A 14,360-nucleotide genomic window follows, 5' to 3' on the forward strand; every position below is an offset into this window, starting at 1 on the left:
CAATTATGGTTTCCTGTCATACTTCACACACTTATGGCACTTTAACTGATGAATCAAGATGACCTTGAGGCAGAATGTTCTGATTATATCACATCGTACAAGGTCATATTAATTCATCAGTTAAAATGTAATTATGTGAAGTATGGCATGAGAGCATAATTGGTGACTTCTAAGTGTTTCATTTGTGTTGTGGTGCAATTTGTCTTCACAAAATGGCTTAAAATATGATTTTCTGGGTAAAATTATTTTTTATTAACACGTTTTTAGTTTCATTTGAAAACTGTCCAAGTTACATATATTAAAAACAGCTTATTTTGAAGTGTAATGTTTTTACTTGTCACGCATTCTTAAATTATATATATTATTTATCAGTTTACTGCAAGAGATCTTTATGAAGGAAGTTGTTTAAAGCACAAAAGTTACGTTTTGAACTACCAGAGGCGACCATCATTGATTTCTGGATCAAAATTATGTCGTAATATGAAACTAATGTCAGATTTTAATCCTCGTAGTCTACTCCCCCGAAAAAGTGTCTTGAAACATGGTTTTGGTGTTCTCGTTCAAAATAATTTTTTCAAGATGACTCTGGTGGACATCTTTGATTTAGGCCTCAGGTGAAAAATGCCGGGATTTTGGGGAGAGACGAGGGCTAAATTGTGTGGTTATAAAAGGTCAATAGAAGTCAAATAAATCTTCCAACCTTACTGGCCAGAGAATGGTCAAAGAACTGAGGTTTTAGACCTAACTATAACTTTACAAACTGCTTTCCCGCATGGTCTCCTTAGATCGAGGTAACCATTATAGATATCGTCGTTTATTTCTTGAATATAATATAATTTCCTAATTGTCGGGGGGGGGGGGGCAAGGTGTCTGGTAGGATTATGGCGTCACACTAGGCTAATGACAGCTTCCCTAGGATGCTATCCACAATAGCTGCCTAGTTCCCAAGCACCTTGATAAATATGGTTACCCGCGTGTAAGAAACCTCGTGTTTAGTCGATACTTTCAAAACAATCTTGTTAAAAATATATGCCGGAAACGTAAATCAAGCATTACGTAGCCTCGGGTATTTAGTATTACATGAACGTCGCAACTCTAATGCGCACATCGTGACCCGTGTACGAGGATACCCGAGTCTTGTGTACAGACACATACGTGTGTGTGAAGTGGTGTACATTCTTACACAATGATGTTCTTAAACACCGATTTTAAGTTTTACATAGCATATCTAACTTGGTCCTTCAGGAAAAGCTTTAATACAAGTTCATAAACTTTTCAACCCACTTTGGAAATCTCTAGCAGGCAAATGCATACAAAATACGAGGGTAAAGATCTGAATGAGATGTATTCATCTGTTGCAGCTGTGCTGGCTCCGAGGTTGGGGAGGGTAAACGACCCCACAATATGTTCATTGCACCTTTGTCTGCAACACTGAAGGTCATGGGCAGTGTACACGCGTGTATCTGCACTTACTGTGTTTACGTGGGTCGGGTTGAAAGTCATACGCAGTGCCCGTCTCTTTCCGGCATTCTCTTAGTTCTTTCTTTTGCTATCTTGAGATGATTTCGGGCTTTAGTGTCCCCGCGGCCCAGTCCTCGACCAGGCCTCCACCCCCATGAAGTAGCCCGTGACAGCTGACTAACACCCAGGTACCTATTTACTGCTTGGTAACAGGGGCATAGGGTGAGAGAAACTCTGCCCACTGTTTCTTGCCGGCGCCTGGGATCGAACCCAGGATCACAAGTCCAGCGTGCTGTCCGCTCGGTCGACCGGCTCCCATAGTCGAACACTGGAAAATTCTTACAAACATGTGTCCTCTTGACTTACAGTAGTCAGCATCCTCATATTCCCAAGTACTCTTAATAATTTGTATGTCGTGAACACATCCCTCCATCCTGCGCGTGGTAGTGGTGCCCAACCACTTGGGCTGGATGGTAGAGCGACGGTCTCGCTTCATGCAGGTCGGCGTTCAATCCCCAACCGTCAAAGTGGGTGGACACCATTCCTTCCCCCGACCCATCCCAAATCCTTATCCTGATCCTTTCCAAGGGCTATAAGTCGTAATGGCTTGGCGCTTTCCCCTAATAATTGCCTCCCTCCCTCTACAACCTGGTCTTAGCTCATCTTCCTTAACACGGAGCCATTTAGCAGCTATGCTATGGAATTTTTAATTGATATGACTAGAAAGGTTGTTCCCTTCTGGTGTTTACTTGATGTCTTTACATGAAGCATTCCGAATGTTCCTTATGATATGGCCGGGAGGCAAATAGTTTATTGTGCACCCCATACTCATCCTGGCAGTGGTAGTGTATTGTGCACCCTATACTCATCCAGGGAGTGGTAGTGTATTGTGCACCCCATACTCATCCAGGGAGTGGTAGTGTATTGTGCACCCCATACTCATCCAGGGAGTGGTAGTGTATTGTGCACCCCATACCCTGGATATTTTTCAACTCACAGACTTCAACCAGATATTTTTAAATCATTAGGCAATATGCAAGCCTTACATTGAGAGCTATAGTAACAGCCTTCCCTCACGGCAGCGTCTATGGACCAACTATACACACTGGAGGTCGGACTGTTGATAACAATTTTCAACGTTGGATTTTACACGATAATAAAGACTTTACAAGACTTCCTGTTTACAGTTTGACGTCATAACTCGTACGATGATCGTCCATGTCATTTATCTGCCAAGAACGAAATATCGATATTTCAGTATTTCAGAATTTGTATTATTTAAAATAAAATTATTTGCCATTTCACACAACTAATTAAGTTTCATCTTGATATGGCAAAATGTTTCAGTGTAAGATCGATGTGCTGCTCAATTGTGTCCCTCTTTGTCATTGTCCACACACTACACTTGATCTAGAACTATACAAGCCCAACTACCACATATACCTCTAACCTAGTCGTAGTCGAGGTCTGACAACGGTCATCCTATCGACTGTTACTCGATACAAATAATTGTTTCGTTTGACATTTAACCTATTAACAATGGACCTGCCATAGTTCCTGTTTGCACTCTCCTTAAAATTTGTCTAATAATTCTCTTCTAACAACAACCTTCAGAGTTCTATTTGACAGCCAAAGATTTACATTCAACGTTGTCTTTATTCACGTCTAGCGAGGGCGTCAACATAATCGTGCTCCCACAGCCCAGAGTGAGAGGCTACTGTCAACTTTGGCCGCTTCAATGTGTACATATATCCTTACCTTGCTTCAGAGCCAAGCACCTTACACGTTGATTGAGGAGAGTTCGATAATTAAGCTGTCTACAGCAGTGATTTAAATAATCGCGTGAGAAATTATAAGTTGAGACCGCCAAATTATACTGACGTATAACTTTCGTTGCCATCGTTGTTGTTGATGTTGATGCCAACGTTGCCATCCCGGCCTCCCTGTGACTCAACTGACCTAACCTAATCTACTTATTCTTACCATCCTCTAATTCCTAGAGGAAGGCGAAAGGTACGGAGGGAACCGGTGTAATAAAGGGGTGCAAGAAGGGAGGTAATAATGGGTAAAAGAATGGAAACGTAAGAATAAGAATGGGTAGGTTTATGTTAGGTCACGTTTGTTACAAAGGTTAGAACGTTTGAGTATGTACTGTGAAAGGGAAGAGTCAACAGCAACAAAGCCAGAACTCGGGTTCATGTTGAGTGTGTTGTGTATCAGAGCCGATTCGACAAGACGGCGTCTGTGAAGAGTACAGTCAGGAAAGATTATTACAGAAGACTAATTAAATATTCCAACACCAGTACCACTGTACTCCGCCTTCCCTTCATATCTGGAGCCAGATTCACGAAGCAGTTACGCAAGCACTTACGAACCTGTACATCTTTTCTCAATCTTGGCGGCATTGTTTACAATTATTAAATAGTTAATGAGCTCCGAAGCACCAGGAGGCTGTTTATAACAATAACAACAGTTGATTTGGGAAGTTCTCATGCTTGTAAACTGTTTAATAAATGTAACCAAAGCCGTCAAAGATTGAGGAAAAGATGTACACGTTCGTAAGTACTTGTGTAACTACTTCGTGAATCTGGCCCCAGAACTCCAAACCCTTACTAAAACCCTTCGTCCTCTCGACATAAAGTGTTCACCTTTCGACAAACTAACACTATTCGTAGTAATCTTGTTCACACTGCTGCTGCTCCTGCTTCTAATGCTGCTGGTGTCTACTCTTTCCTGTTTGCCTTGTCCTCTCCAACACTTCGGGGAGACTGACCGTACACTAAATGACAGACTTAAGGAACATAAACGAAGTGTTAAGTCTGCAGACACAAACAATGCTCTCTTATGTTAGGATAAACGGGAACGAGCTCCTGTACTCTCACGATAAATCAATAACCAGCTACTCACCCAATGTGTTTCTTTCTCAGCTCTAATGTTTCCTCCTTGGCGAGTTTCTCCTTCCCAGTCATCATCTTAGTCCGTCGTCAGGCACCACTGACTGCGTACACTCCCCACAACAGCAGAACGATAACTAACACTTCCACCTATTTTATCAGCATTTATTTGTAGACACATGCGCACCACGCTCGACTTGTTAAACCCTCCCCCATTGGCTGCGGCTCGGCTCGGCTCGGCTCATGTACTATGTATGCCAAGCGTTAATTGGTTGGAAATGCTGTTGCCATTTTGTGTATATTTTTATGTTTATGCGTGTGTGGTGTCACCAAGATGTGCTGACAGGAATAAAAGCAGCTCTTGAGCACTTCTGCGGAATTATCTGTTGACTATTCACTTGATTATATTTACAACTGTGTAATATGTTACAATCGACAACTTTGTGTAGTTGAATACTGTCGGTGAAAAAAATATTGAAACTTTTTCATCACATTAGGACATAATTAAGGATATCAGATTAATGTTTATATCAAAACACTGGGTAAGACTATCTATAGTACTGTCTTTGAAATAGTGTTATTTCAAGATTGTATTTTTTGTCAGTTTGTCATCATCAACAGTGTGGGAGTGAACACGTCACTCTTGCTATCAACAGTGTGGGAGTGAACACGTCACTCTTGCTATCAACAGTGTGGGAGTGAACACGTCACTCTTGCTATCAACAGTGTGGGAATGAACACGTCACTCTTGCTATCAACAGTGTGGGAGTGAACACGTCACTCTTGCTATCAACAGTGGGAATGAACACGTCACTCTTGCTATCAACAGTGTGGGAGTGAACACGTCACTCTTGCTATCAACAGTGGGAATGAACACGTCACTTGCTATCAACAGTGTGGGAGTGAACACGTCACTCTTGCTATCAACAGTGTGGGAGTGAACACGTCACTCTTGCTATCAACAGTGTGGGAGTGAACACGTCACTCTTGCTATCAACAGTGTGGGAGTGAACACGTCACTCTTGCTATCAACAGTGGGAATGAACGTCACTCTTGCTATCAACAGTGTGGGAGTGAACACGTCACTCTTGCTATCAACAGTGGGAATGAACACGTCACTTGCTATCAACAGTGTGGGAGTGAACACGTCACTCTTGCTATCAACAGTGTGGGAGTGAACACGTCACTCTTGCTATCAACAGTGTGGGAGTGAACACGTCACTCTTGCCATCAACAGTGGGAATGAACACGTCACTTGCTATCAACAGTGGGAGTGAACACATGACTTGTCATCAGTAAATATGACCGCAGATCGCAAACTCTTGGTTTCAGACCGAGTTTGCGATTTGGTGATAAGGATATTTTAAGTATAAGCAGGGCCGGTCCTCATCACATGTGTATAGGCCTACAGTATTCCAGCAAGCTTCTTGCGAGTGGGCACCAAGCTGACGGGTGACAAATTGGATAATCGGGCTCTGTATGAGCATCTATCATATGCGGGGACGAGGCAATCTGCCCTCCCTTATAGTACAATCCATCGCTGAAAGGTCACACTCGTGTCAGGGCGCCTCTGAATCGGCCTAGGATCGCGGCCACCTTTGGTGATTCCTGGCCAAGGTAGGCCTAGCTGTCCTCTGCCTGGGGATAGGCTCCCGGTGGTGCCAAAGGACAGAGTTTCAGAAAGTGTGAGCCAGGGAGTAGAATTAAGGAGTGTGAATTGTGGCTTCGAGCGGGGATCGAGTGTTTTCCTTCAGCTCGTCCTCGCATACAAAGATCTAAACTCGTTAATACAGCCGCCAAACCCCCCTGGTTATGGATGAAAAGCGGTTTGCACACGACTCACAACTGTTGACGTGCTAACACTTCCGCAACAATTAAGTGCTTCGCTCACGTCCTGTTCAAACTACAATTCTATAAATGCTTCACCCACGTACTTCAAGTACAAATAATCGCCAACAGAACCTAAACATTAACCTAATCTAATTTTACATATAATTTTTAAGTATAATAATATTAATTTTTATTTTAGAACAAACCCATTTTTAATACATAGTTTGTTAAAATTGATAAATGCGTCTGGGAAGGACGGCCGCCGCTCTAACCAGCCTAGTGTGAGGACGGGTTGTTTCCTTAGTGGAGGAAGACCTACCAACAGGTAAATGTCTGTACCCGTGTTCACTACACCATGAACATTGCCAGACTGATTGACTTACTAGCAACCATTCTAGTTACATAATTTGCAAAAACTATTTGCTTGTTACCAAGATCTGGGAGTGTTATTAGACCCCTGAGTTAACTAAAGCTCTTGTAAATCTCTTATAATTACTGATTTTCCATTGGACATTAATATATACCTGTTTTTACTAAGGAATAATTGGAATTCATTTAGTTTTGGTTATTAGTCCTGTTTCCATACCACGGTACCCGGATATTAGTACCAGCTAGTCACTGGCTTTCATCCGTGGCCAATGACAGTTTTTTTTTTTTTTTTCAAGGATATTCCTGCGCGGGCCCTAAGCCTCTGGCTGGCCCACTAAGTGTTACTTGTTTCTGTTTTACTTGGGCGGAGTATGAGTATTTATAACTCGTATGGTCGCTTCAGTAAGATTTTGTCCCATGGGTTTAACAACATCTTCTGCTTTGTTGAATCTAAGTTGAAATCGTATTGGGTTTGTAACTGTGCACTGTGTTAGATAATGTTCCAGTGGTCTGTTGGGCATTTCTCCACAGTGTTGACATTTCCTCTCATCTTCTGGAACCTGTAAGCCTATTTCCCATACACATGGGTATCGAAGCCTGATGCGATGTAAGTGTACTTCTGTTGTTCTACTGCTCCCTTTCATCAAACTAAGTGGTTCGTAGTTGGTTGAATCCTTGTACCAACCCGCAGATCCTGATGTTGCAACTGCTGTGTTGTGGTCACTGTACATCTTTTGCATTGCTCTGTTTCTAATTACTTTCTTAATCTGTGATAGACTCTGTGGTATGTAAATGTCTACATTTCTTCTTAGTTGCAAGTTTTGCAGCTTCGTCTGCAATGTCATTTCCTATTATTCCCACAAGACTTGGCACCCAGTTGATAAGTACCCGTCGGCCTTGTCGTTTGTGTGTTTGCATTAATGATATGACACTTGTGATCAGATGGATGTTATCACGTGTGTGTTCTTGTTGCAAGGTTTCAAAGGCAGTTCTCGAATCTGTATGTATGATAACATGTTGTCGGTGTTCAGCATGTTCCAAAGCCGACAGGTAAATATCAAAAGATATCAGAGTAATTAATCCAAAATAATTAATTCACAAGTTCATTAAGCGGAGGTGTTGACAACAGATGATAACTTGAAGGACGGTGTGTGGCATTAGCAGGGTTGTCAACTGCCAGGGTTGATAAGATACAGCAGCACTCAACCACGTTACAGCTGGTGAGAGGTTTACATATTTTCCCAGTGTTGTGAGAGGCAGCGGTGATGTGAGCCGCTGCTGCTGCTGCCTCTCACAGACCTCAAGACCTCCGTGCCTCTTGATGTTGGTCCATGACTATTGGTGTCTACTGTGTAGGTTCTGATTCCCTCTTCAAATACCAATCAACATTAAGATTCATTTGTAATAATTATAAATTAAATAGCTAGGATGTTTACTTGATTTTACAAACTCATTTGCTAAACTAGAAAAGCCTTGAGTTGCTACCGGAGGCGGCTAGTTTATTGTGCACCCCATACTCATCCTGTGAGCGGTAGCGCTAAAAAAAGGATTACAGAGGGCACAAAGAGTCTTTATCAGACCTAAGTGGAGATTATTACATTAACCATTACATCTATCCTTCACACTTTATACTGTCAGCTAGTAAGTAAGTAATTATCAAAGAAGGCACCAAACCGGGAAGGCTATGTAGCACCATCAAAGTGCGGAATAACCAGAGGGCGCTAAATATCACCAAGGATGCCAATACGAGAACAAAAACGCATAAGGCGAACGATATCAAAAGTATCCGAGTCACCAAGAATTCTATTGAGGGACAGGTGACCGCGAGGGGCGGTCGGAAAGCAAGACACACGCTCGTGCTGGAAGTCAGGACATTCAAGAAGGACATGCACTACCGTAAGAGGGACAATGCAACTAGGACAATAAGGAGCAGGGCGGCGCTCCATCAAGTGACCATGGGTTAAGCGAGTATGGCCAATACGCAATCTCGCCAGAGCTGTTTCCCACCGCCGGTTACGGTGGAAGGAGGACTGCCACGAGGAAACACAACATTTAAGAGTACGTAGCTTGTTACCAGTAAGAGACAACCAAGAAGCCTGCCAACGGGTAAGGACTGAGGAATGGATAACCGGGTAAAAGTCGGAATACGGAATGCCTTTATGAGAGATGGGACAAGAGCGGACAGCTTCCTTGGCGGCAGCACCGTCACTCTTATCAGCGTCAACGACCTCGTTGATGAGTCATTAGTGGTAGTTCTACCAGTCACTCCCACCCTCACTCACGCACTCCAGAATATTGCCATTACCATAGTTACGACCATCACAACTAACAACCTGGCTTACCACTACAACCTCCACAACCAACCAGGCTTACCACCCTCACTACCACCTCCACAACCAACCAGGCTTACCACCCTCACTACTACCCCAACAACCAACCAATACGAAGGGCAACATGCACCAAGGTCACTTTAATATGAGTCAACCAATTAGACCTTATAAACAACTGTTGTACTTACACCCCCCCCCCCCGCACTCTCTCTCATTAGCATTGATATCATAATTCATATAATCAGCTAATTTATGAAGAGTGGTTCTTGTCCACTTGCTGTCCCTGGTCCACTTGCTGTCCCTGGTCCACTTGCTGTCCATGGTCCACTTGCTGTCCCAGGTCCACTTACTGTCCCTGGTCCACTTGCTGTCCCTGGTCCACTTGCTGTCCCTGGTCCACTTGCTGTCCCTTGTTCACTTGCTATCCCAGGTCCACTTCCATGACCATCATCCACTTGCTGTCCATGATCGAGTCCACCGAGCAGGAAGAGCCAGAAAACCGAGCCGGCAAAGGAGGAGGTGGAACGTCTGCCAGACAAAAACGTCCCAACACCAACGAGCACACCAGGAGGTCTGAGACCACAGCCCCGACTGAGTCTTTAGGAAAGGGAACCTGCAAGACACAAAAACCCAACAAGCAGAAAAGCCAGGAACCAGAAAACCAAACCTGGCAATCGGAACCAAAAGGCACAGTAACAACTGCCAATGCAACCATGGACATCCACAAGAAAAAACTAGAAAATCGTCTCCAAGGAGTGCCAGACCAATCGGGCTGTGGTGGGTACGTGGGCCCACGGGCCGCACCAAGCAACAGCCCGGTGAACCCACTCCCACAAGCCAAGCCCGACCACAGGCCGGGCATGGGGAGAAGAACTTCCAAAACCCCATCAAGCAGGCATCAAGCAGATGACGGGAAGGAAGCTGCACGACACTGGGAGACAGAAGAACCAGAGGGGACAACACCACCACTAGCAAGACCCCTCAGAGGAAGGAGAGGGTAGATAAAGACGTCCCAGAGGACACAGGAGGAACGGATGCCCAAAGAGCAGGAGAGACCACAAAGGACTAGTGTCAGGAGACAAATGGAAAGCAGGAGGAAGGGATGAGCTGGAGGCCAACCCCCACACAGCATCAAGTGGAGAGACGACAGAGCCCAGCAGGCTCAGGAAGCCGTACCGAATTCGAACGACAGGCGAGAGGAGAGACCAAAAACCCCGAACGCATCTCCCGCAAACACAACTAGGCGAGCACAACAAGATAAGCACAGAAGCCACGCATATGGCAGGTGAGCGACAGAGGAGCAGGACGAAAGAGCGAAAAACACAACCCCTCAAGCACAACGAGGTGAGGACAACCAGGGGAGTACAGAGAAGCCAACGAACCTGGAAGGGCTAAGTCAGGTACTACAAGGCAGGCAAGGAATGAGTGACCCAGAGAAGACAATCTTAATCAGCACAGACACACACAAGGCCCCAGGAGGAAAACATGCAAGGGCCAAACAAAATGCCACAATCAAACCCCAACACTCACCCTCGGTAACAAAACCGCATCAAAATGGCACCTCATAACATCCAGACACAGGAAAACCGTACCTCATAACAGTCACCACCACCATCGTACCACGCAACCTGTGGAGGTGGGGCCCCGGGACTAACTCAAGCATAGGTCAGACATGCATACGACTGGGACTGGATGGGTACAATGAGAAGCTGTCCCGCATGGGCCAAGAGACCCCCCCCCCCTGCAGGCACCTGTGTCCTGCAGTTCCCACATTTGCACGCTAAAAACCAAGGATCAACGTCTGGCTGAAAGATTTCAGATCGCATAAACTCACCTGCAAAACGGAGGCACGAACGTGTCACAACACAACGTAGCCGAGAAGATACCGGGAGCACCGCCAGGGGAAGAAGGCCCGAGCCGCACACGCAGAAGGGGAGGGGAGAGGCGAAAGAGGCGCCCCGCACCCATAACACGGGGAAAACCCCGGCGTCCGCCCCATAACCGCAACCCAGAACACCCCAGTAGCTATGGGGCAAGGACTGGAGAAGCAAGAAGAATGAGAGGCGAAGCACCCGAGAGAAAAGGCCGCAAAACACGAGTACTCGTGCACACCGCCCAGACCAAAACAAACTCCCACGGCGCACGCGCACAACCCACTTGGCGGGAAGGAGCCCAAAAGGACTACTGCACAAGTTGCTCAAACAGCCCCGTGACCCGAGGGATGGGCGCAGGGCAGAAACAGCCCAGCGGATGTGAACAGGAGCGAAAACAGGAAGCAGCGACATACATACCCAGTGAATGTAAGGAAGATGAGGCACGAACCAGCAACCCAATTTGGCTGCAAGTAGCCCAAACTGGCACCCCGGAGAAGGAGTATGGAAGGAAAACTAATAGTGCCAAGACGGAGGGCGAAGAAAAACACAGGAACAAAAGAGCGAGACAGGACCGAAAACCTTGAATAAACCCGAAAGGGCACCAACAAGCCCAGAAAAGATCGGAGGGAAGCCACGCCGAAAGACGCCAGACGTTCCAATAATACGGGAAGTAATGAAAACCTTCCCAAACCTTCGAGAACACCCACAAACAAGCAGAAACCACGAAGGCTCATAGAAGCACAGTCGCACTCGAGACCAAAAGTCATGCAGGACCCCCAAAAAAGAAAAGGGAAACATGACAGGGAAGTCCTGTCCCAAGAAGAGGGGTGAAAAAACCGCAAAGAGCACCCACGAACAGGACGGAACCAACGGACTCAAGGAACAAGGGACCGAGCCCGGGGAGGGGCCGACGCCCAACTAATCGTACGAGGAGGGGAGGGGAGGGAAGGAAAAACCCCACTCCCCATAACCGCAAGCCTCGCTCGAAGGGTAGAACAACCCCAGCGGGAACCAACGGGGCGCGGGGGCCCCCAGTCAGCCCCTCCCCAGCCCCGGGAACCTATACGTCAGGCCCCGGGGGCCAAGCCGTCCCCCCAAAGCCCCGGCCTCAAGAAAAACCGGGGCAGCCGCAAAAAACACCAAGGAAGGGAGCCCAGGAAGGGGAATTCCCCGAGACCGCCAGTCTCAAAACCATCGAAACCTTGCCCCACCCCGAACCCATAGACGGTGATAACCTGGATGCAGGGAGGAGGGGGGGGAAGACAAGGGGGCGTGGAAGGGAATCGAAGCAACAAACAGCCCCATCACCAAAACGGGCAGCCTCGGGGCCTCCGGGAAGCAGCAACCTAGAGCGTTGCCAAACCGAACACGACGCGCAACACCCATGCTGCCTGTACCCACATAGTAAGCATAAGACTGGGTAAGCAAGCCACAAACAAGCAACAAAACTCGCAGGGCTCCAGGTCGAAGGTGCCACCGACCCCACAGGCAGCAGATGAAGGCAAAACAGTGAGTCACCCTGAGACAAGGGGACAGAGCAACCCAGAGCAACCCGGACCCACGCGTCCCCGTGGGGATTCCCAAGGTCCTGAGCGTTTACTTGAAGAGGACTCGCGCTCAGGTAATCCCAGGCAGGGTACTGCTAACCGGCGCCCAAAACTACCAAACAACCTTCTAACTGAACCCCCGGGACGTGTACACTCACGGGGGCCTAGCAAGGGGAATCACTGGAAGAAGAATGAGTACTCAGTACACAGGGGGCAAGAACCAAGGCAGACCCCCCACCAGGCAGAAAACAAAAAGAAAAAGAAAACCTCGCAAGAGGACAGCGTACCCAGGCGGAACAGAGCCGGCTGCTATGATACGTGAAAACTAGCTGCGCAGTACCCTGTGCCCCCCCAGTGCAAACTGCCCCCTACCCCAAGGCGAACAAGGGAGACAGAACACCCGAGCACACAAGGGGTGGCCAAAAACCAAGGAGTAAATGGCCTAGCAGGGGCAGAACCCAAGGAACTTGTGGAAGGTAACCCCAAGCCCCAAGGCCAGTACTTACAGGGCACCTAGGGAAGGAAACCCTAGGCGCATGCAGTCCGAGTACTGAAGAAACACTCCTGGCTCACACACCACCTAGAAGACAGACACCACACTCTAGGTACAGTGCTGAAACAACCACTGGAGCCGGAGCACATGACCTCAGCCATTAGCATCAGCCTTAGAACTGGGGGTGAATAGCCGGCGCGATGGGTCTGGGGCTCCCCCTTCCCCCTCCGGGGGAGAGGGGAGCTGCGCGGACAGCGGCGCGGCGACGTGTGACGTCATGATTGTTTGCTCGTTTATTTTAGGGGAGTTCTATCCACTTGTTCGGCTTGTGGTAGCAATTTTTACCAGAACAGGGGTTTGTTTTGGGACGATTACCTTTCTGGGTGCCTAACCCGGTCGATGGCAGACAGAATGCTTCCAACCACACGGGGGGTTTCTATAGGCCATTGCTCCCCTTGCCTCTTCTGAGGGGGCCAGGTTCTGGCTCGTGGTCCCCGGTAGGCCCACAGAACTCCATACACATGACTGATGTCAAAGTCTGACATTAGCATATCAGCCTAGTAAGCTCCGGGGAGCCGAAAGGGCTACCCTCAGAAAATGTGTGAATCATTGCTTTACTCAAAATTATGGTGTGCATATTATTGATTCAATTATTATGTTAATAAAACAGCAAACAAATACTTTGTCGGTTATTACACTATATACACAGATTATATATAAGTATCTGCATGTTTTGTTTACCATAATGAACCACTAAGTTGATAATGTGAGTCAAAAAGCAACGAGGAGTAGCCACATCTGCCAGCCAGCCACTCGCCACCACTCCTTCCCTCACCAAATTCCTCCTCCCACCATACTGTTTTTGCTTTTATTCACTATAAACAGACGTTATATACTGTACTGTATAAGTATCTACATGTTTTGTTCATCATAACTGTTCATCTATGCTGGTATAGTGCACAAAGAGCATAGTGGCCACCCTTACACAGCATGACAAGTCAGGAAGATGACGCAACCTCCCTCATCAAAATGGCTTCTCCCAACACTCACTTTGCTGTCATTACAATATATATACACATAATATATAAGTATCTACATTTGTGTTCCTTATAACGAACCACTAAGTTGGTATGCTGAGTGGCAGTGGCAGTGGCAGCCAGTGGCAGCCTGCCACTGGCTGCCCTCCCTCCCTCCCTCACCTCACAGTACTCGCCACCATTCTCCTCCCACCATACTGTTTTTGCTTTTATATACAGACGTTATATATAAGTATCTGCATGTTTTGTTTACCATAGCGAACAACTAAGCTGGTATAGTGAGTCCAGACAGTAAAAGGTGGTCACACAGAGTCAGCAGACAATGCTACCTCTCTCCCCACCAAGATTACTCCTCCCACTACAGCGCTAATTATCACAACAATCCTGCTATTATCAGAATCCTGGTCATTTTTATCACAGTCAGGGGTCTTCTGTAATAATATCATTGCTAAATAATAGCATGAACATGTATATTATGGCATTTTTAGGTGATGCTGTGGTCACAAGCTGAACAGCAGTGCTGTG

The 14,360-nt window shown here is 46.6% G+C and overlaps 1 protein-coding gene across 2 annotated transcripts in view; it reads right to left on the reverse strand.

Annotated features, from left to right (window-relative positions):
* Positions 1-4,528, reverse strand: part of LOC123773250 (ethanolamine-phosphate phospho-lyase) — a 69,956-nt gene extending 65,428 nt beyond the window's left edge. For both annotated transcript variants that reach the window (XM_069317943.1, XM_069317942.1), the window contains exon 1: positions 4,369-4,528. In XM_069317943.1, coding sequence (XP_069174044.1) covers positions 4,369-4,433 — 65 coding nt within the window. In that variant the 5' untranslated portion in view covers positions 4,434-4,528. The remainder of the gene's footprint in view (positions 1-4,368) is intronic.
* Between the last annotated feature and the right edge of the window lie 9,832 nt (positions 4,529-14,360).

This window comes from Procambarus clarkii, chromosome 89, assembly GCF_040958095.1.
Source record: "Procambarus clarkii isolate CNS0578487 chromosome 89, FALCON_Pclarkii_2.0, whole genome shotgun sequence".
In the NCBI taxonomy this organism is placed as follows: Eukaryota; Metazoa; Arthropoda; class Malacostraca; order Decapoda; family Cambaridae; genus Procambarus; species Procambarus clarkii.